At 42.7% G+C, this 19,828-nt stretch overlaps 14 protein-coding genes across 14 annotated transcripts; 6 read left to right on the top strand and 8 right to left on the bottom strand.

Annotated features, from left to right (window-relative positions):
- Positions 1–359: 359 nt before the first annotated feature.
- Positions 360–1,605, bottom strand: RPS0A (40S ribosomal protein uS2; the record flags this gene model as incomplete). The annotated part of the gene is made up of 2 exons (XM_056228239.1): positions 360–1,028; positions 1,516–1,605. The coding sequence occupies 2 exons, from the start codon at positions 1,603–1,605 to the stop codon at positions 360–362; spliced, it is 759 nt and encodes a 252-aa protein (XP_056087980.1).
- Positions 1,606–2,756: 1,151 nt separating this feature from the next.
- Positions 2,757–3,707, top strand: RTA1 (Rta1p; the record flags this gene model as incomplete). The annotated part of the gene is made up of 1 exon (XM_056228238.1): positions 2,757–3,707. One exon carries the CDS (start codon positions 2,757–2,759, stop codon positions 3,705–3,707), a length of 951 nt encoding a protein of 316 aa, XP_056087979.1.
- An 80-nt stretch (positions 3,708–3,787) lies between these two features.
- Positions 3,788–5,215, bottom strand: SLI1 (N-acetyltransferase; the record flags this gene model as incomplete). Its single annotated transcript, XM_056228236.1, has 1 exon — positions 3,788–5,215. The coding sequence occupies one exon, from the start codon at positions 5,213–5,215 to the stop codon at positions 3,788–3,790; it is 1,428 nt and encodes a 475-aa protein (XP_056087978.1).
- A 294-nt stretch (positions 5,216–5,509) lies between these two features.
- On the bottom strand, positions 5,510–6,970 carry ZPR1 (zinc finger-containing protein ZPR1; the record flags this gene model as incomplete). The annotated part of the gene is made up of 1 exon (XM_056228235.1): positions 5,510–6,970. One exon carries the CDS (start codon positions 6,968–6,970, stop codon positions 5,510–5,512), a length of 1,461 nt encoding a protein of 486 aa, XP_056087977.1.
- A 514-nt stretch (positions 6,971–7,484) lies between these two features.
- On the top strand, positions 7,485–8,720 carry SKDI07G4620 (uncharacterized protein; the record flags this gene model as incomplete). Its single annotated transcript, XM_056228234.1, has 1 exon — positions 7,485–8,720. The coding sequence occupies one exon, from the start codon at positions 7,485–7,487 to the stop codon at positions 8,718–8,720; it is 1,236 nt and encodes a 411-aa protein (XP_056087976.1).
- A 275-nt stretch (positions 8,721–8,995) lies between these two features.
- TRX2 (thioredoxin TRX2) lies at positions 8,996–9,310 on the top strand (the record flags this gene model as incomplete). Its single annotated transcript, XM_056228233.1, has 1 exon — positions 8,996–9,310. One exon carries the CDS (start codon positions 8,996–8,998, stop codon positions 9,308–9,310), a length of 315 nt encoding a protein of 104 aa, XP_056087975.1.
- A 79-nt stretch (positions 9,311–9,389) lies between these two features.
- SER2 (phosphoserine phosphatase) lies at positions 9,390–10,319 on the bottom strand (the record flags this gene model as incomplete). Its single annotated transcript, XM_056228232.1, has 1 exon — positions 9,390–10,319. One exon carries the CDS (start codon positions 10,317–10,319, stop codon positions 9,390–9,392), a length of 930 nt encoding a protein of 309 aa, XP_056087974.1.
- Positions 10,320–10,581: 262 nt separating this feature from the next.
- CIR1 (Cir1p) lies at positions 10,582–11,367 on the top strand (the record flags this gene model as incomplete). Its single annotated transcript, XM_056228231.1, has 1 exon — positions 10,582–11,367. One exon carries the CDS (start codon positions 10,582–10,584, stop codon positions 11,365–11,367), a length of 786 nt encoding a protein of 261 aa, XP_056087973.1.
- A 116-nt stretch (positions 11,368–11,483) lies between these two features.
- On the bottom strand, positions 11,484–11,789 carry MVB12 (ubiquitin-binding ESCRT-I subunit protein MVB12; the record flags this gene model as incomplete). The annotated part of the gene is made up of 1 exon (XM_056228230.1): positions 11,484–11,789. One exon carries the CDS (start codon positions 11,787–11,789, stop codon positions 11,484–11,486), a length of 306 nt encoding a protein of 101 aa, XP_056087972.1.
- Positions 11,790–12,098: 309 nt separating this feature from the next.
- On the bottom strand, positions 12,099–12,971 carry TDA10 (putative ATP-dependent kinase; the record flags this gene model as incomplete). The annotated part of the gene is made up of 1 exon (XM_056228229.1): positions 12,099–12,971. The coding sequence occupies one exon, from the start codon at positions 12,969–12,971 to the stop codon at positions 12,099–12,101; it is 873 nt and encodes a 290-aa protein (XP_056087971.1).
- A 427-nt stretch (positions 12,972–13,398) lies between these two features.
- On the bottom strand, positions 13,399–16,239 carry ADE3 (trifunctional formate-tetrahydrofolate ligase/methenyltetrahydrofolate cyclohydrolase/methylenetetrahydrofolate dehydrogenase ADE3; the record flags this gene model as incomplete). Its single annotated transcript, XM_056228228.1, has 1 exon — positions 13,399–16,239. The coding sequence occupies one exon, from the start codon at positions 16,237–16,239 to the stop codon at positions 13,399–13,401; it is 2,841 nt and encodes a 946-aa protein (XP_056087970.1).
- Positions 16,240–16,513: 274 nt separating this feature from the next.
- YCH1 (phosphatase YCH1) lies at positions 16,514–16,960 on the bottom strand (the record flags this gene model as incomplete). The annotated part of the gene is made up of 1 exon (XM_056228227.1): positions 16,514–16,960. The coding sequence occupies one exon, from the start codon at positions 16,958–16,960 to the stop codon at positions 16,514–16,516; it is 447 nt and encodes a 148-aa protein (XP_056087969.1).
- A 435-nt stretch (positions 16,961–17,395) lies between these two features.
- On the top strand, positions 17,396–18,667 carry PCT1 (choline-phosphate cytidylyltransferase; the record flags this gene model as incomplete). The annotated part of the gene is made up of 1 exon (XM_056228225.1): positions 17,396–18,667. One exon carries the CDS (start codon positions 17,396–17,398, stop codon positions 18,665–18,667), a length of 1,272 nt encoding a protein of 423 aa, XP_056087968.1.
- Positions 18,668–18,955: 288 nt separating this feature from the next.
- SKDI07G4530 (uncharacterized protein) lies at positions 18,956–19,633 on the top strand (the record flags this gene model as incomplete). The annotated part of the gene is made up of 1 exon (XM_056228224.1): positions 18,956–19,633. The coding sequence occupies one exon, from the start codon at positions 18,956–18,958 to the stop codon at positions 19,631–19,633; it is 678 nt and encodes a 225-aa protein (XP_056087967.1).
- Between the last annotated feature and the right edge of the window lie 195 nt (positions 19,634–19,828).

Below are 19,828 nucleotides of genomic sequence, written 5' to 3'. Positions count from 1 at the left end.
CGCTGTTACTCTTGATTTTACTGTACGGTTCAGGGATGGAGATATAATTCTCCAAAACTACATGTTTCATTAGGCCTAGGAACACGCTTATTATCTTTCTTTTGGAGTTCGAAATCACTAAAAACGGATCGAGATAATAGCACTTTCTCACTTTCTCTGTTTGATGGCTACAATCATCGCATTCAATTGATCCACCGATTTCTCTATGAATGGTGTGATATGCACAACTAAAAGCGTTACAGGATGGCACAATGCATTTTTTTTGATTTTATTTAGGCATGAACTGATAAAGAAATCTGTTATTCTAATAAAACATTATACTATAATTATTAATATACTATTTGTAAATATCACCTTACTTACCATTCGACGTTGTCAGCATTTTCTTCAGCCCATTCGGTGGCTTCAGCTTGTTCTTCAGTAACCTCTTCCTTGGCTTCTTCTTCACCAGCTTCTTCAGTGGTGGCTTCTTCAGCAACTTGTTGTTCAACTTCTTCAGTGTCTCTGTAGAAGTACAAATCTGGCATGATAGACCATGGTTGGGTTCTGTCGACTAAAGCACCTCTTAGTCTCAAGACTTCTCTAGCCAATAAGTACCAGATTAAACCGATGGAATGCTTACCTCTGTTGTTACATGGGATGGCGACATCGACAAATTCTGATGGTGAGTCCAAGTCAGTTAGAGCAATGACTGGGATATTAACGTAAGAAGCTTCCTTGATGGCCTGAGCATCTGATCTTGGGTCGGTGACAATAACTAATCTTGGCTCCTTGAAAGAACGGGTAATGTAATTAGTGAAGGAACCTGGGGTGAACCTACCGGCAATTGGAGTAGCACCAGTGTGAGCAGCAAACTTCAAAACAGCTCTTTGACCGAAAGTTCTGGAAGAGATGGCAACAACGTCCTCTGGGTTTGGAATGGCAGCGATGATTCTGGCAGCCAAGACCAATTTTTCCCAGGTCTTACCAACGTTAATAACGTGGACACCATCTGGTCTAGCATTGAAGACATATGGTTCTTGATGAACCTGTAAGAAAAAAAATGAAAAATGAAATGTTAGTAAAAAGAGGAAAACAAATTCTTAGCACTTGCTGTAAATGAGCTGCCGGATACAAAATAAGAGTCTTGCAAAAAAAAATCATGTTGTTTGAAGTCTTTTCTAGTGGTACAATAATCTTGGCAAAGCGGACGTCTGGCTCAGTCAATTTTATTGGGGGAAGTATAATAGTGATATCAGAATCTTACTCCCTTTCATTCTATCCGCTGAAATTCATAAGTGTAATACAATTGGGATGTGTACTGGGTGATTCAACACGTTTGCCGATGCTCAACTGTTGTCTCAGCCTGCCCTAATTGATCAATCTTGTTTTTCCTTTTTATTGCTTGTGGACAGTGCTATACCAGTATTCGATTCTTTTGGAAGGTAATCTAATTCGAGGTAATTTTTTCTTTTATAGTATCTTCAATCACACAACGTTGTGCTATATAATGGGGGGGGGATGAGTGCAACATACTTGAACGTTTCTAGCACCTAAGTGAGTGTTAGCAGCCAACAATAGTTGGGCGTCTTCTGGAGTCAAGTCAAAAGTAGCTGGTAAGGACATTTCGCTCTCTATTTAGTTTGCTATTTTTATAGCCTTTTAGTGTATTACAAGGGCAGTTTACGAAGTAAACTAACAATACTACATTTCGATATATTTTAACCATCCTTACTGCGGGATCCGGCAAGTGCTCTGCCCTGCTACTAGCTACTTGGCGACAGAGCATTACACTACTCGCTGTGAGGCAGACAACAGTGACCTGGCATCTCTCTGAGAGAGTGCGCAAGATTGAAGCGATGGCCTCTGCATGTTCCCGATCGTTGCCTCGGACGAAATCGTATCAGCCTACCGAGTGATGTCCTCCAGGCGGGAACTTCTTCCAATTTCCTGCCTACCATAAGGATCTCCCCTTCGGGCCGTTGACTGAGGAAGAGCTCACTGGATCCTGCGTCAGTCAATGAGGCCAGAAAGAAATCGAACTTCACCATCGGATATGCTCAGCGGCAAAACGACTTCAATTACAAGCTCTTTTTTCATTTCGAAAAATAGAAATGTTTAATGTCTGGGTCTTTAAATATGTTTGGGTGCTTTCACCGTTTTCTAATTCTAATTCTCGGCCATATAGTTTTTTATAGTTCAAAAAAGGGAAAAAACTCAAGCAGAGATATATTCTTCATTATCCGGAAAGTTTATTTCTAGAATAAACTTTACAGGCCATGATAGGGTATATAGGTTGTACCACGTTTAGACGTACTTTTGCACCTGTTGTCTTGGGCCCAAGAACTGCTAAAAATAGGAGCTCGTTGCAAACAACTCAATATTTCACTACTTTGAGAGAAACAAGTCTGTTTGAGCTAAGGTTGGCAGCGATAGATCGTTTAGTATGTTGTTGTTTTTCTCGGCTTCTTTACATTTCGCTTGTTAGCAAGTTTCCCGTAGTTCAAATTTAGTTTATGCGGCACTCACACTGGACTTTGTAATATCACAAGCCTCATTTGCCAGTGACGGGTTCCGTGGATCATTGTTGGAAAAAACAATAGCCCATTGACATATTTTTGATAAGTGATTTTTCCTACAGCAACGGACTTGAATATATATATATATATATATATATACTCTTGAAAAACAGATACAGTATTCTTTATTATGCAAAACGATCAAGTCATATTTGAAGATTGTATCACACTTTCACTTCTTTTACCACTAGAATAAATATGTCAAAGGGTGACTTCGAACTATACAGATACAAGCCCGAGATAGGTGCGAGTATACTTTTCACAGTACTCTTCGCATTGGCAGCAGTAGTGTTTGTTTTCTTACTAATTCATTATTCCGTCAAGAGCAGAAGAACAGTTGCATCTTTAGTGAGATCTCAGCCCACATTACGGTACTATGGCATAGTCAATTTGGCAGGTGCTTACATTCCCTTTATATTCGGGAGCTTTGTTGAATTTTTAGGGTTCGCTTTTAGATGCAAATCCAGTAGAGACACTACGCTGTTGAATCCATACATTATTCAAACAGTTTTCTTGCTTGTGTCGCCGACACTGTACGCGGCTAGTATTTATATGATTTTTGGTAGAATGGCCAGTTTATTGTTCGCAGAAAATCTGATGATTATGCCTGCCAGATTCAATACTACGATTTTTGTCATCGGTGATGTGGGGAGCCTTCTGTTACAAGCGGCTGGTGGTGCTATGATGTCCAAGATATCAAGCGCTTCGTCTGGTTCACATCTCGTAACCGCTGGTCTGTTCATTCAAATTGCGTTTTTTGGTGTCTTCATTATAAATGAATTCTTATTCATATTCAAGATGACCAAGAAACCAACCACCATATCGGTAAGAAGTAGCAGTTGGAAAAGTCTAAATATCGCTTTGTTGGTAGACAGCTTTTTGATTCTGATAAGATCGATTGTCAGGGCTGTCGAGTTTATTCAGGGTTATGATGGGCAAATCGCCTCGCATGAGTGGTTTCTTTATATTTTTGACGCATTGCCCATGTTTCTACTTGTACTAAGTTTTACTGTAGCTTTCCCGTTTAATAATATTTTCACGATACAGGAGGAGTCTGTTCAAGCGCAGAAATCTGCAAGATTCGACAAGGATGCCTATACTAAAGTCGATATGGCTTCTGTCGAGGAAGACATTGTCTTCAAAGAGTGAGCGTATAAGTACCCTACATTTTTTATTTCTTTTAAAGGAGGAGGTTTTTTTCCTGTTTTTAGATAAGACAGTTATATTTATTATAAATTGAAGTATTCTTTTATATATTTCCAATTAGGCTCCAATTCTTTGGTTAGCGTGTTCGGATAACTGATGCAACAATTCAGTCCACCAGCGGGAGTAGAGATCACACTTAATGTGATTATAGCAGATATACCTTGCGGCTCATTGAACGTAGCATTCACGATATGGAACGGTAAATTGGTATCGCACGCATTTTTGAATGCTTGAAGTCCTAAATTTGTTACCTCAAAAGTAGAAGAAGGACCATCGTTCAAATTTACTTTATCTTCTATGAACTTTTGAGGAGAGACAACCTCGAGCAACTTAATTTCGTTAACTTTATCTGTAATTTTGTCCTTGGAACTGGTTTTGATAACGTCTTGAATTTGAGAAGCGATGTGCCATATTCCAAGGTCTTGGTGCAGTTCATGCCTGAATTCAATGTTTGCGATAAAATTCCCTATCGCGAGTTCATCGTCCGACTGTAGTTGTAAGACTTCTTTACAAGAATTTCTAGTATTCATTGGCAATTCAATTTTCAAGAATTCTCCGTTATAATCACCTCTAGCTGTTTTTTCGAAACTTGAACATACCAGGGCGCCTAAAAGGGAAGTTAAGGAAGTATTATTGGTCCTGCATTCTTGTATCACGCTTTCAAGATGTGCTGGTAATAGCTGAAATTCCCATTGGCGGTTCGTATTTTTCACCTTATATAAGTCGTTTTCCTCGGTTGGCTTGGCATCCAATAGGTCTTTTGGAAATGAGTATTTAGTAAACTGAATTAAGTTTTTATTGTTGGTTACAATTGCTTGCGGGAACCAGTAATATAGCCTGCTAGCCAATTGGCGTACTATATGCCATTTCCAAGGTATGGGCCAGTTTTCGTACGGAGGAATTGATATTATTTGGTCTGCCGATGAACCTGATAAAGGTGAATAGATCGTTTCGTCAACACCTACTGGCCCCTGCTTTTGTAATCCCTCCATAAAGGTTTCCCAAACATGGACAGCTGACATTCCATCCATGAGCACGTGATCTGTCATCAACAACATTTGATTTTGACTGGGAATGATCAGAATTTTCCATAAGGGTTTGTGCTCGCTATATGGAAAGTTGTGTTCTTGAAAGATGTGATTGATTTCGGTTTCTTTCAGGTGGTCCCAATCGTGGTGATATGCCACCACGTCACCGAACACAAATGGCTCGGCAGCGTTCTGTAAGTAATGTTCATTGTTTAGCTTGTCGTAAATCAAATTAAAAGTTAAACGCTCATGTTTGGCCACAGTAGATTTAAGAGCTGTTATAATTTGCCCTTTCTCAGGAAGTTCATTGAGTTTGATTCCAACGTAGAAACATGAATGCAAATTCAATTGACTTCTCTGAAAAAAATACTTCTCTATAGCAGATAGTTTTAGTTTCATTTTAGTCTTCTTGCAGATTGTCATTCATTTTTCGTTTGGTTGATGGTAAAAACGAGGAGATCTCCTATTTCTTTTCGCGTATTATGACACGAAAGGGAAGTTATAGAACAAAAATGTAAAACTAAATCAAAAGACGTTTGAGGCTGTAGCCAAAAAAATGCTGTATTACCTACTTCAACTATTATACAAAAGTTCATAAAATTTCAAGACTGAATCACCTACTTGAGTAAGACGAATAGATATTATCCTACGGTATGTGTGCCCGCGGAATAAAGTGTACAAGTCAAGGAAGATAAGCAGGAGGCAAGGGCGCACTTCTTACTCAACCTTAATATCGGACAATCCCAGGTCATCATTTTGTTCATTTGTTCTTTCGTAATCTTCGATAGTCATGTTTGGATCTGGATCTGGGGCATAAACATTCTGTATGTACGAGCCGGCCAACGGATCTTCCATGACAACAGTGAATTTGACCTTCCCGGCAATGGCTTCCTTCAACTTCGCGAAAAATTCTATCCAACGAGTTTTTGTTGCTTCGTCCATGGAATCGGAAGTTTGAGTGAAAATACGAGACTCCAATTCTTCGTAAATCTGCCTTAGCAAGCCTTCCAAGGTGGTAAATCTACCACCCAATGTGCCTTCTTGAATATCAAGATGTAGTTCAGGAATGACCATGCTACATGATTCAGACTTCAGGATATCACGGGACAGATCGGCCGCGTCGTCACAATATAAGGTGATTCTTCTCCCCTTTTCCGGGATGGCGCCACCCGTCTTCACCTCGTTGGATTTGTATCCACAATGATCGCACACTGTAGACATGATAATAACTTCTTTAAAATGTGGAATATTGACTGGCTTCATATGGGTTTCACACTCGTGAGTGCACGATGGACAAGAAGCTCTGAATGTTTGCACTTCGTTGTTAAAGTTCTCGATGTCAGTGGCATCTGAAAGAAACTGTGGGTTTGCTGAACCGACTTTAACAGATTCAGACGGGTTTCTTTCTCGGCTGGCCAACTGCTTCAATTTTTCTTGGCGACGTTGTTCCAACTGGTCTTTTGTAATAATGCCGACTTGAACGTTTTGCTCATCGGTTCTCACGTACTGAGTATGAGACCACTTGTGTTGAGGCTCACCAGGCTTGTATTCGATCCAGGAGTTGCCCGCGGGGTCATCCAAAACAAAAGTTATAGGAATGGTGTTGGGTTCGCAATTGATGTAGGATCTAACTTTTTTAATGAAATTGTCGATCTTGTTGTGAAGGGTCTCGTCTATGGATTTTCTCATTTCTTGGTCTTGTGACAAATCGTCAATCATTTCTGATAGTAAACCCTCTACCGTGGTCAATTGGCCTCTCTTGGCAGGAATCTCAATATCTAGCTCGACAAATTTACAACTGGCGGTTTCAGATTTGATGACTTCTCGGTTGAAGTCTTCACGGCACTCCACTTTCAAGGAGTAACGAGAACCCTTTTCTTGTATTTCAGAAGCAGGTTGTATCTCACAGTTCTTGAACCCGCAATGAGGACATTCAAATGACATGATAATGATCTCTCTGAAATAGGGGATGGAGGTCAGCAGAAGCCTGGTTGTACCATTTTTTCCGCAATTCATACAGAGAGACTCGATCTCTTGCACTGGGTGTCCCATAGCATCTTCCGCACCGGTTAACTTAACGCCGTCATCGCCTTCTTGGCCATCAGCCATAGTTTCATCTTCGATCTCTGCAGCCGCTTCGCCGACTGGTTTGAACAGGTCTTCCTTTTGTTCGCTCATGGTTTTCTACTTTGTTGCTTAACACCGTAATACGTAAGAATACCAATATTGGGGCTATCTGTTAGCAGTAGTGCGAGAATACGTGCTATCACAATGATTTCCTCAAACCAGGACATCTCACGTCACTATAAATGTGCATCTCATCGCTGAAAATTTTTCGTCAATTATTAATAAGCGCAAGAGCAAGCCCTAGGGGGGCCCAGAATATTCTGGAAAACTTCAGGGGCTTTTGGCATGATTTTCATAGGGCTTATTTGAAATCTTAATCAGGGCTAAGGTAAGGGTAATTTTTTTTTTTCGAATGAAAAATTATCTCGATGCTTTTTTTTTGAGTGGATAATACAATGAATGCAATACTGAACAATGCGCAAAAAACATTGTAAGCAGTTCTAGGATGGATGGTGAGTAGGTGTGATTTTTCGCTTCTGCCTTAGCTTTTGCCTCAGCTTTTGCTTTGTTTTTGTTTACTTGTAGTTTAGTTCGTCTGTAAAGATAAAGCGGAAAGGAAACCAGTATGCCTAGAGATCCATTGATTGGTATTGTGGGTAAGCCATCTTCAGGCAAATCGACCACATTAAATTCTTTGACAGATGCAGGTGCGGCGGTAGGCGCGTTCCCTTTCACCACGATCGAACCTAACCAGGCCACCGGTTACTTGCAAGTCGACTGTGCTTGTTCCAGGTTCGGGAAGGAGGATCTTTGTAAACCTAACTACGGGTGGTGCAGCAATGGCAAAAGGCACATCCCCATCAAATTGTTGGATGTGGCTGGGTTGGTACCTGGTGCACACTCTGGCAGAGGGCTTGGAAATAAATTCTTGGATGATTTGAGACATGCAGACGCCTTGATCCACGTGGTTGACGTCAGTGGGACCACAGACGCAGAGGGGAAGAACACAAGGGGTTACGATCCATTGAATGATATAGAATGGCTGCAAGACGAGATCAGACTCTGGGTCGAGGGGAACCTGAAGAAAAGATGGGGCTCCATTGTGCGTAGACACACAGCCACGAAATCTAGTATAGTGGACACGCTGCAAGCACAGTTCGGTGGGTACGGATCACATGCGCCCATGATCCAAAAGGCACTGGACAGACTGAAGGGATTGCCACCATTGGAGAAATGGGACGACGAATGGATCACCAGAGTGGTCAGGTCCTTCATGGTGGAGAAGTTTCCCACCGTGCTGGCACTCAACAAGATGGACCACCCGGACGCCGATAAGAACGTCTCCAAGATCATGTTGAGGTATCCTGACACGAAGGCTGTGCTGACCAGTGCAGTGACAGAAGTGTTCTTGAGAAAATTGAAAAAGCAAGGTTTCATACTATACGAAGAGGGCACGGAGTTCGTCGACACGTATGAGGACGAGCCAGACAAACTGAAGCCACTCGACGATAAAATCCTTAACAGAATTGAAAATATCAGGGACCTGGTCCTATATAGATTCGGGTCCACCGGTGTCCTTCAGGTTCTGCAAGCAGCCACAGATATCCTCGGACTGATACCGGTGTACACTGTGAAGAACATCCAAACTTATACGGGAGGCAACGGGACCAACGTGTTTAGAGACTGCTTCTTGGTGAAGAGAGGCACCCCCGTCGGTAAAGTCGCCAGGTACATCATGGGTGGCGAGGTGACCATAGCAAGCATCGAAACCGTAGGTGGCGTGAGGGTCAGTGAAGAGAGTCTTGTCCAGCCTGGTAAAAATGACATCCTCGGCTTCAAGATCGCTCCAAGATCGACGTAACATAAATACGTAACCACATTAGGTGACTTCTAAAAGTGTGTAATCATCTATACCCGTCAATTGAAGGATGCCCCTTGTAGAGAGTGGTCCTTTTCTTACTAAGCCCGCTGAGTTTCCAGCCGGCCGAGAGAGGAATATCTGTATATAAGAGAGAGCCATTCGGGGAAGAAGGCTTGACGAAGGGGATAACTGGTGGGAATTCTTCTGCTGTCTGGCAAAAGTGGATACACACAACATATACACGAGTACATACGTCTGCAAATAATACATTAACAATGGTCACTCAATTGAAATCCGCCTCTGAATACGACAACGCCTTGGCTTCCGGCGACAAACTGGTCGTCGTTGACTTTTTTGCCACATGGTGCGGTCCATGTAAGATGATTGCTCCCATGATCGAAAAGTTTGCCGAACAGTACTCCGATGCTGCCTTTTACAAATTGGACGTCGACGAAGTTTCAGACGTCGCTCAAAAGACTGAAGTCTCCTCTATGCCTACCCTTATCTTCTACAAGGGTGGTAAGGAGATCACCAGAGTCGTTGGTGCGAACCCGGCTGCTATAAAGCAAGCCATTGCTTCCAACGTGTAAGCTACGTAAAATACATCATGTGTGTACGGATTAAATAAACAGTTTTAAGAGAATTCTATAATTTTTTTCTATCATTTCTTTATTGTCTATCATATATTTCGTCATCAGTGTAGCCGAGGATGTACAGGATATCAGTCATGGACTCGGTATTCAATCTGCAGGGCGCAGCATTTTGTACTTTTGGCTTGGCGTTCCATGCAATCCCAAACCCAGCGGCAGCCATGGCCGGTAGGTCATTACCACCGTCACCCACCATGCAGCTCGCTTCAACAGGAACTGTGTAGTCGTTACACAGCTGCAGAAGTGTCTCGCTCTTGCATTGCCCGTCTACAATAGGACCTAATGTCTTACCGGTCAATTTTCCGCCAGCACCTACTTCTAACAAGTTTGCTTTGCAAAAATCTAAGTTTAGCTGGTCTTTGATAAAACTGGCAAACTGGATAAATCCGCCGCTTAAAACAGCAAGTTTACAGTCTTTGTCGTGCAAGAACTTACATAGTTCAGGCACGCCTTTGGTAATTTCCAATTTCTGTTTTATTTCGTCATATAATGTATCGATTTGGAGACCCTTCAACAACTTGACGCGTTCCCTTAGGGACTCTTTGAAATCTAGTTCGTTGTTCATGGCTCTTTCTGTGATATCGTGCACTTGCTTTTCAACACCAGCGTATGCAGCAATAAGTTCAATGACCTCTTGGTAGATCAATGTTGAATCCATGTCGAAAACGAATAGCTTTTTAGCTTGACGATATTCATTGTCAGCGGAAACAATCAAATCAACATCGTCACGGCCTTCAATCAGGCACATCAACTCATTTCTGAAAGTCTTTTGGAGAACAGATTCTGCTACTTCAACAAATATATCAGTAGCTCTCGTTGATAGTTTCTTAATGTTCTTGATTGATGTCTCCTTTGTCGAGCTTTTGATAATTTCTTTGGCGATCTGATCAATAGTTTCTTGTGGGAGGTTTTTCCCATGGGCTATGCAGGTAATGACAAATTTAGACATTTTTGTATCTTGACGAGAATAATGTCTAAATAGTAGTGCCGCTTTGGATAGCTCTATTCCTTATTGTTTCTCCATGTTGCACACTTTTATATTTTTCATTTTTTTTTCTTTTTCATTTTTCTCTTGAAGATCTATCTTTTCGAGTTTATTAGTACTGACTCTTTCTTCCTCGGTGCAAAACATTGCTGTTTCGAGAAATGTTTTCAAGCAACGCTAGGACTAGGAAGCACCCACTAAACCACCATTAAGAAGAGTTACAAAGATGTCAGCGAAGCAGCAATTACGCATATTGGTTCCAGTGAAAAGAGTGGTTGATTTTCAAATCAAACCACGCGTAAATAAGACGTTGACCGGCATTGAAACTAATGGTGTTAAATTCAGTATCAACCCATTCGATGACATTGCAGTCGAAGAAGCCATTAGAATTAAAGAGAAGAATAAGAACTTAGTGGAATCCACGCACGCTGTATCTATTGGCCCGGCCAAGGCTCAGGACATATTAAGAAATTGTCTTGCAAAGGGTATAGACACCTGTAGCTTAATCGATTCCGCGGGTAAAGAAAATATAGAACCCTTAGCCATTGCCAAAGTCTTGAAAGCTGTTGTGGAAAAAAAGGGTTCTAACTTGGTCTTGATGGGTAAGCAAGCAATTGATGACGATTGCAACAACACTGGTCAAATGTTGGCCGGTCTGTTAAATTGGCCACAAGCAACAAACGCAGCCAAGGTGGAATTCCTTCAAAACGGCAGGGTCCAAGTAACAAGAGAAATCGATGATGGTGAAGAGATCATCGAGGCCTCCTTACCGATGGTCATTACAACGGATCTGAGACTAAATACCCCACGTTATGTGGGACTGCCCAAACTGATGAAGGCAAAAAAGAAGCCAATTGAGAAATTAGATATAACCAAGGATTTCTCCGATCTCAACATCGAGCCTCAGTTGAAGATTATATCTATGGAAGAGCCGAAGACTAAGCCACCAGGTGTGAAATTGAATTCTGTAGATGAATTGATCGAAAAGCTAAAGGAAGCTAAGGTCATCTAAATGCAATGACGCACAATGAAGTAAAACGAAACTGATAATATTACTATGGTTTATTTATAAACAACTCTGTATATGTGTATATAAAATGCCCAAAAAAAAAAACGCAATCTTTCCGTTTAGGAATTGCCCTTTCTTGATGGAGATAAAAGCATGTTTCCAGCCATCCCTGGTGGTTTTTTACTCATATAGTGTTCTTTATACCACTGATCAAATTTTTTGCTGGAAGAATCATGCAACTGACACACTTTGGTGACATTATCACATTCTTCGAACCAAGGATTTAATAAGTCTTTTGTTGGTTGTAATGGTGGTAATCTGAACTCAGGCATTTGCAATCTAGTCACCGTTTCTTGTGGGAAACCTTTACCATACTTGTTGTACAGAGGAATGCGTCGTAGTAGCTCCTCAACGTTATTGTTCATTTCTTTATATGCTGAATCGTTATTGGTTGTCTTCTTCACCTCAATTGTGATATCAGCGATAATTTGTAAAACCGCTTAAAATTCCGGAAGACCCTAAAAAGATAATATATAAGCATTTAAAATGAAGCTCAATTCTATGAAAAAGGTGACGTGCATTTTGGAACAACTGAACGATGATATACCGTGAAATGGCCTCGTTAAATTTTTTTAGTGAAAAGTACATAAATCATTATAGAATAAATTGTTGGTATATAGGACAAACGGAAAAAGGGAGATAAAAAAAGAAAACGAGAAAAAGAGAATCAATCACTACTCAATGCATCTGGTTTTCGTGGAGTATACTTTTCTGTCTGAATCAATCCCTAAAGTCAATGTGGCTATAGATCCTAGGCCCTCACTATGAACAAAATCATTGAAATAAAGTTTGTAGGAGGGCATGTACCTATCCACAAATGCGTGCACCTGTTCATCGCTCATCCCCCTCCCTACCTTTGATAGTAGTTCATGCTCTTGTTGCAGTCGCCAACCGTAAACGTTATTAATGTCATCGGTAGTGAATACTATCCCTAGCGATTTGATTTCTGGATTACGCCACAACAAATCACTATACATGAATAATTTGGCATTGACATCAACCATGTCCCCAGTGAGAAGGTCATTGTTGTCAATACCTTGTAGAAGAGGGTTAAATCCCAGAAACCATCCTTCCAAGATGAAGATATCGACTGGAAGTTTTACTTTTTGACCAGTAGGACAACGATCACCTTCGCCGTTATACTGGGATTTATCGTACTTGGGCAATGTAACAGTTTTTTTATCTGGATGTTGATCATTATTGAAGATGATATTCAAAACTTCTTGTAATAATTTCATATCATGAGTACCAGGTAATCCACGTCCTTGTAATAGTTTGTTGCCCTTGAATTGCTCGTTTAATTTCAATTGGTCCTCATGGGTTAAGTAAAAATCATCAATTGAGGCAAAATTGACAGATTTTGTATCCCCGTATTTTTCCACTAGATGATCATAAATTTGGATACTTGTAAAACTTTTACCTGAACCTTGTGGACCTGAGAAAAAAATGAACAAGGGAGATTTGTTCCCCGTTTCAAACCACTCTGGTACGTACTTGTCCAAGAATTCTATTGTATAGTCCAGTATTTCCTTTGACTTATCACACATGTTTAGCTATTCTACTTTGTATTTTAATATATGGCCTTTCTTTCTTTGTATGTTATATATATATTTTGTCTCCTATTTTGCTCCACTTAAACTTAAGTGTTAGCCATCGATTGTTGCTTTAGTCGCAGTATCATTAAAATTGTTAAGGTTCTAATAGGTTCATTGTTCTCATACATGCGTCTCCCCGCCTCGTTTGGTAATTAGGTTTTTTTCTCCTTAACGGGATCGGAAATTTTGGACGTTAATGGGCTGGGGTTGAATTAAAGGGAAAAGGCAGCAGAACGTTAAATCCATCCTACGAAAAAATGTCAAAGTTGTTATTAGTCCTAAAAGTGTTCGTATTATCGTTATTGTTATTATTATACATTCGTAGTTAGAATAAATTTTACTTTTTTCTTTTCTTAAAATCTATATAATTTAAATTGTCTTAAAACAACCCATCAATTTCACCGTCGTCATCTACCTCGACGGCCATGTAACCGGCATAAGTAGCCAAACCAGGAATGGTTTGAATTTCAGCAGCAAGAGCGTATAAGTATCCAGCACCACTAGACAATCTGACGTCTCTGATGGGGAAAGTGAATCCAGTTGGGACACCTTTCAAAGTGGCGTCGTGCGATAGAGAGTATTGGGTCTTGGCAATACAAATTGGTAAGTTACCGAAACCCTGTTCTTTGTACATATCTATCTTGCGCTGAGCTTCGGGCAAAATATCAATGGCGGCACCACCGTACATTTTTTGAACGATGGTAGTCAATTTGTCTTCCACGGAAGCGTTGACGTCGTATAAGAAGTGAAAGTCTACTGGTTGATTAGAAGCTTCAATGACTGCTTTGGCCAAATTGATAGCGCCTTTACCACCTTCGGCCCAATGGTTGGAAGTTACGGCGTCGAATGCACCGGCTTCTAGGGCGGCCTTTCTGATGGCGGCAATCTCACCTTCAGTATCGGTTTCAAATCTGTTTATTGCTACGACCACGGGAACACCAAATTGCTTGATGTTGGCAATCTGTTTACACATGTTGGCAGCACCCTTCTCTACAAACTCAACGTTTTCTTCAGTGTATGCAGAAGGCAAAGGTTGGCCAGGCTTAACGTCTGGAGCACCACCGTGGGACTTCAAAGCCCTGACGGTGGCAACAAGAACCGCAGCATTAGGTGTCAATCCGGAGGAACGGCATTTGATGTTGAAGAATCTCTCACCACCCATGGTGAAATCGAACCCTGCTTCAGTGACGACATAACCCGGTTCGGTTTCTGAACCTGGTTCGGTACCGACCAACTTCAAAGCCACACGATCGGCAATGACGGAGGAAGCACCGATGGATATGTTGGCAAATGGACCAGCATGGACCAAGACGGGGGTACCTTCCAAAGTCTGCATCAAGTTTGGCTTGATCGCATCTCTTAATAGGGCGGTCAAGGCACCGGTGCAACCTACATCTTCCACGGTGACGGGAGATCTGTTCACGTCCGCAGCGACGACCACGCGTCCGATACGTTCCTTCATGTCCCTCAAGTCCTTTGAAAGAGCAAGAATAGCCATCAATTCGGATGCGACGGTGATATCAAACCCAGTGACTCTTGTGTGGTTTTTCTCGGTAGGGGCCTGGCCGATGGTGATCTGTCTTAGCATTCTATCGTTGATATCAACCACTCTCTTGATGGTGATGGTGTCTGGGTCAATGTTTAGTCTGGCAAACAGATTGATCTCTTCGGGAGTCAAATCGTCAGGGTTAGTCTTTTGAATACCTAGTCTGTTTAGTCTTCTTTGCATGGAAGCGGTGAACTTTCTTTTGCCATTCTTTCTTGGAACTAGTCTGTTGTAGAAGGTAGCGTCGTTCTTTTGAGTGGTTTCATGGAACATTCTTGTGTCGATGGCCGCAGCAAGGAGGTTATTAGCGGCACCGATGGCGTGAATGTCACCTGTCAAATGCAAGTTGAATTCGTCCATTGGGATGACTTGGGAGTAACCACCGCCCGCAGCACCACCTTTGACCCCCAAAGTGGGGCCCAACGAGGGCTGTCTGACGTTGGCAACGGCGGGTTTGCCCAAATGAGCTGTTAGTGCCTGAACAAGACCCATTGTGGTGGTGGATTTACCTTCTCCGAGAGGTGTAGGCGTGATACCAGACACCAAGATGTATTTACCATTTTGGCGCGATTGCAGTCTCTCGATGACTTTGGGAGAGATCTTGGCCTTGTAGTGACCGTACAATTCCAGCTCATGGGAGTAAATGCCCAATTCTTGGGCTAATTGGTTGATGAGCTTGGGTTGCTGAGCTCTAGAGATGTCTATATCGGAAGGCACGGGGCTCAGCAACTTCAAGGGCAAAGGTGGAATCTCCAATGGTCTGGAGCATTCGGTCATTTGGCGCTTAGCAGCAATCATAGTGTTCTGCATCAGCATAGCCACGGTCATGGGTCCGACACCACCGGGTACCGGGGTGATCAAGTGAACGTACTTGATGGCTTCGTTGAACTCGACGTCACCGACACATTTGAAGCCGGATTTTCTGGATGCATCGGCCACATAGTTGGTGCCGACATCGATGACCACAGTCTTCCTGTCTGAGGGAGTGCCGTCTCTTGGCCTGAACCATTCGCCCTTAACGAATTCCGGTTGGCCGATGGCCACAACGACGATGTCCGCGTTGTGCAAATACGACGCGATATCGCGAGTCCTGGAATGCGTGATAGTGACGGTAGAGTTTAAAGACTTCAACAATTCTGCGACTGGGGAGCCGACGATGTCGGATCTTCCGATCACAACGGATCTGGAGCCTTCAATGGTGACATTGGCTTTGTGAAGCAGCTCGATGATCCCTTTGGGGGTGCAGGGCAAGAAAAATGGGTGTCCGTTCTTCTTGTTCAACTCGCCGATGTTGGTGGGGCCAAACCCATCAACATCCTTTTCTGCCAATACTCTCGAGGTTATTTTATCCTCGTCCAAATGTGCGGGCAATGGCAACTGCACGATGATGCCGTGCGTCTGTGGATCCTCATTCAATTGGTCGACGTGACGCAGGACCTCAAATTCGGGCACGGATTCGTCTAAATGGATGAAGTTGGCGACAATGCCGGCCTCTTCAGCGGCCTTACGCTTCATGCGTACGTAGGTGGCCGAGTCTGGTCTGTTGCCCACTTGTATGATGGCAAGATTGGGAGCGAAACCAGGCACGTGACCTTGGATCGATTTGATTTCGTGCGCAATATCAGTTCTGAATTGCTGAGCACACGCTTTGCCGTCCAGCACTTGACCAGCCATGATTGTTTGAATTTGCGGTGTGTTTTGTTGGTTTTAGTGTTATTACCTAGCGCTGGAATGCGTAATTGCTTGACTGGTATTGTTGTAATGTAAACGACTCTATATATAATAAAAAGATACGGGATAACGGAAAGCGCGTGAATGACAGATCGACTAACTAACTGACTTTGTCGAACGAAAGAGATAAAAGAACAAAAAAAAAAAAAAAAAAGGTCACCGGGAGGAGTCATGGTCCAAGATCCCAATCCTGTCACGTGAAATCACGCACACGGGCTCAATCCCACAGATCAGAGAGGTAACCCTCTGTGACGCTTTCGTCGTCACCATACACGGCCTGCCAACGGGAGAAACCGCCGCGCAACACCCATAGCCGACAGCGGGGAAGCTCTGCCGTGTCAAGCGACCGCAACAGCAGCATCGCCGCGGACGGTCCGCGTTGCTGCGACAGCATGCAGTGGAACACCACGTTGAGCGCTTCGTGGCCATCCGCTTGCTTTTGCAACAGCCGGTGCTTTAGTTCACGCAGATACTCCGGATCCTGTTTAAGACGCGAGTATGCGTAGTGCCATCCGTCCCTGATATGGCCCCCCAGGTAGTCCGAGCCTCGCACGTCCACCACCTGGAAGGGCTCCCTCAGCGTGGTGGTATGGCCCTCGTTCATCCAACGGTGCAATTCGCTAGGATCGAGGTATTTTACGTTCGTTATCGAGTACGAGTCCATTTTTTGTAATTGGCCTTTCTTATGTATATACTGACAGTTAGTGTGCTTAAAACTGTACTTGCGATGGATATAGAAAAAGTGTACAGGGAGCCAAAAAAAAAAAAAGATGCAGTCCGTCTATTACCCGCACGATTTCGTTTGCGTGTGGGAGAAAAAATTGAGTCTTATGCTCATCCGTTCGATATATAGCCATTCATTTTCCGACCTTTTTACATTTTTGTTTTCCGGCATCCTTTTGCAGATTTGATATATATCTGTTTCTGCTCTAGTATGATTGAAAGGTCTCTCTCTTTCCTCTGCCTTTCTTGTGATCTCTGGGTCGTTCCGGTTTTTTGCATACGCCAATCCTCTCCTTCTCTTTGTTTAATTTAAATTTCGAACTTCTTTCTTGCTGTTTTCTCTTGGTAGTACAAAACATAGCAGACACAAAGAAAAATGGCAAACCCAACAACAGGGAAGTCCTCAATTAGGGCTAAGCTTTCTAACTCTTCGCTATCGAACTTATTCAAAAAGAATAAAAATAAAAGGCAGCATGAGGATACGGAAGAGCAGGATGTGGAGCATCAGGTTGAAAAAGAGAATCAAGAAGAGAATAAGGACACACAGCTCACTCCGAGGAAGCGTCGTCGGTTGACCAAGGAATTTGAAGAAAATGAAACCCGCTACACGACCGAATTGCCCAAGGACCTGCGCAAGTATCGCCCAAAGGGCTTCCGATTCAATTTACCCCCCACGGATAGGCCTGTCAGGATCTATGCAGACGGCGTCTTTGATCTTTTCCATTTGGGCCACATGAAGCAACTGGAACAGTGTAAGAAGGCGTTCCCCAATGTAACGCTGATAGTCGGTGTGCCCAGCGATAAAATCACTCACAAACTGAAAGGGTTGACCGTACTGACCGACAAGCAACGCTGCGAAACTCTGATGCATTGCAAATGGGTCGACGAGGTCGTACCCAACGCTCCCTGGTGTGTTACCCCAGAATTCCTACTCGAACACAAAATTGATTACGTGGCTCACGATGACATCCCCTACGTTAGTGCTGACAGTGACGATATCTACAAGCCGATAAAGGAAAGAGGTAAGTTCTTGACCACCCAAAGAACGGACGGTGTCTCCACGAGTGACATCATCACCAAGATCATCAGGGACTATGACAAGTATCTGATGAGAAATTTCGCAAGAGGGGCCACCAGACAAGAATTGAACGTTTCCTGGTTAAAGAAGAACGAACTTGAGTTCAAGAAACACATCAATGAATTCAGATCGTACTTCAAGAAAAATCAAACAAATCTGAATAACGCCTCCAGAGATTTATATTTCGAAGTGCGTGAGATCCTTCTAAAGAAAACCCTGGGTAAAAAACTCTATTCCAAGTTGATAGGCAACGAATTAAAGAAGCAAAACCAACGGCAAAGACAAAGGCAGCAAAATTTTCTGGATGATCCATTTACCAGGAAGCTAATCAGGGAGGCCTCTCCGGCTACGGAATTTGCCAATGAATTTACAGGCCAGAATCCCACTAAACCTGCCACTAAAGGTATTTTCAGTCAAGACGATGATGAAGAAAGTAACTCCAACAACACAAATACGAACTCGGAGTCGGATTCAAACACAAATTCAACCCCTCCTAGCGATGATGACGATGACAATGATAGGCTGACCTTGGAAAATTTGACTCAAAAGAAAAAAAAATCTAGCAGCTGAGTTCCTTCTGCTCTCCCTTTCAACCCTTTTTTTTTTGTCGTCTCACGTATACGCATAAATGTATGTACATATCTAAAGGTATAATAACAAGATAAAAAAAAAAAACTATTCACCTGTAACTTCATCCCCCCATTAGCCCATTCGCTTTTCTGGGGTCCCCTTTAATGACAGTAAGCGCCTTTATTTTGAAGGACCTCATCCCCTTATAAAAGCACAGACCTAACACGAACAGCACTCAAACTTGGTCTCGTTCATCATCGACCGATGAATAGAGAAAAAAAGCCGTAAATGTCTGACGGAACTCTATTTACTGACTTGAAAGAGAGAAGATTGATTAGAACTATCGTGCCAAGGGGTTTGGTGCGTTCGTTGAAGCTGGACGTGAAACTTGCAGACCCCAGCGACGCCCAGAAACTCTACGATCGGGAATTTCCCTGGGGCAAGTACCCCACCTTTGTGGGGCCACGTGATGAGTGGACTCTCACTGAAGCAATGGCCATCGACTACTACCTGATCCACCTTTCCAGCGACGAGAAGGTCATTACGCAGCTACTGGGGCCCGAGCGCGATTTTAGAGCTCATGCAGACATTTTAAGGTGGGAGTCGCTCTCTACCAGCGATTTCTTAAACGAAGTCTGCGAGGTATTCTTCCCTCTAGTAGGCGTAAAGCCGTACAATGCCGCCGAATTCAAAGCTGCGAAGAGAAACATAGACACGATTGTTTCTCTTTACGAGAGGAGATTGAAGGAACAGCAGTTTCTTACGTCCGATGACCACGAGACTCTTGCTGATTTGACCTCTGCTGCAGCTTTTTCACTAGGATTTATAAGTATTTTCGATGAAACATGGAGGTCCACGCATCCTGAAATCACCAACTGGTTCAATAAGGTGATTAAGTCGCGCTTTTTTGAAGGTGAATTTGAAAATTTTGAAATGTGTGAGACCGCCATGCAACCCAAGGGATAACCATATATCGTACGTTCTTTCTCTAACTTATAACTCATGGCTTTTCTTCGTAGCGATTGCTTTTATATTCATTCCCTTTTACAGCCGTTTCCACGTGACGGGGAAGGTTATTTGCCAGTTTTTGAAAAATTATGAAAATTTTTCATTTTTAGGATAGGCGATGGGCTAGCCTGCTTACATAGGCTAGCTAATAAG

This window comes from Saccharomyces kudriavzevii (assembly GCF_947243775.1).
Source record: "Saccharomyces kudriavzevii IFO 1802 strain IFO1802 genome assembly, chromosome: 7".
NCBI lineage: Eukaryota > Fungi > Ascomycota > Saccharomycetes > Saccharomycetales > Saccharomycetaceae > Saccharomyces > Saccharomyces kudriavzevii.
The sequence above is the reverse complement of the archived record's forward strand: the minus strand, read 5'-3'. Positions and strand labels throughout refer to the sequence as shown.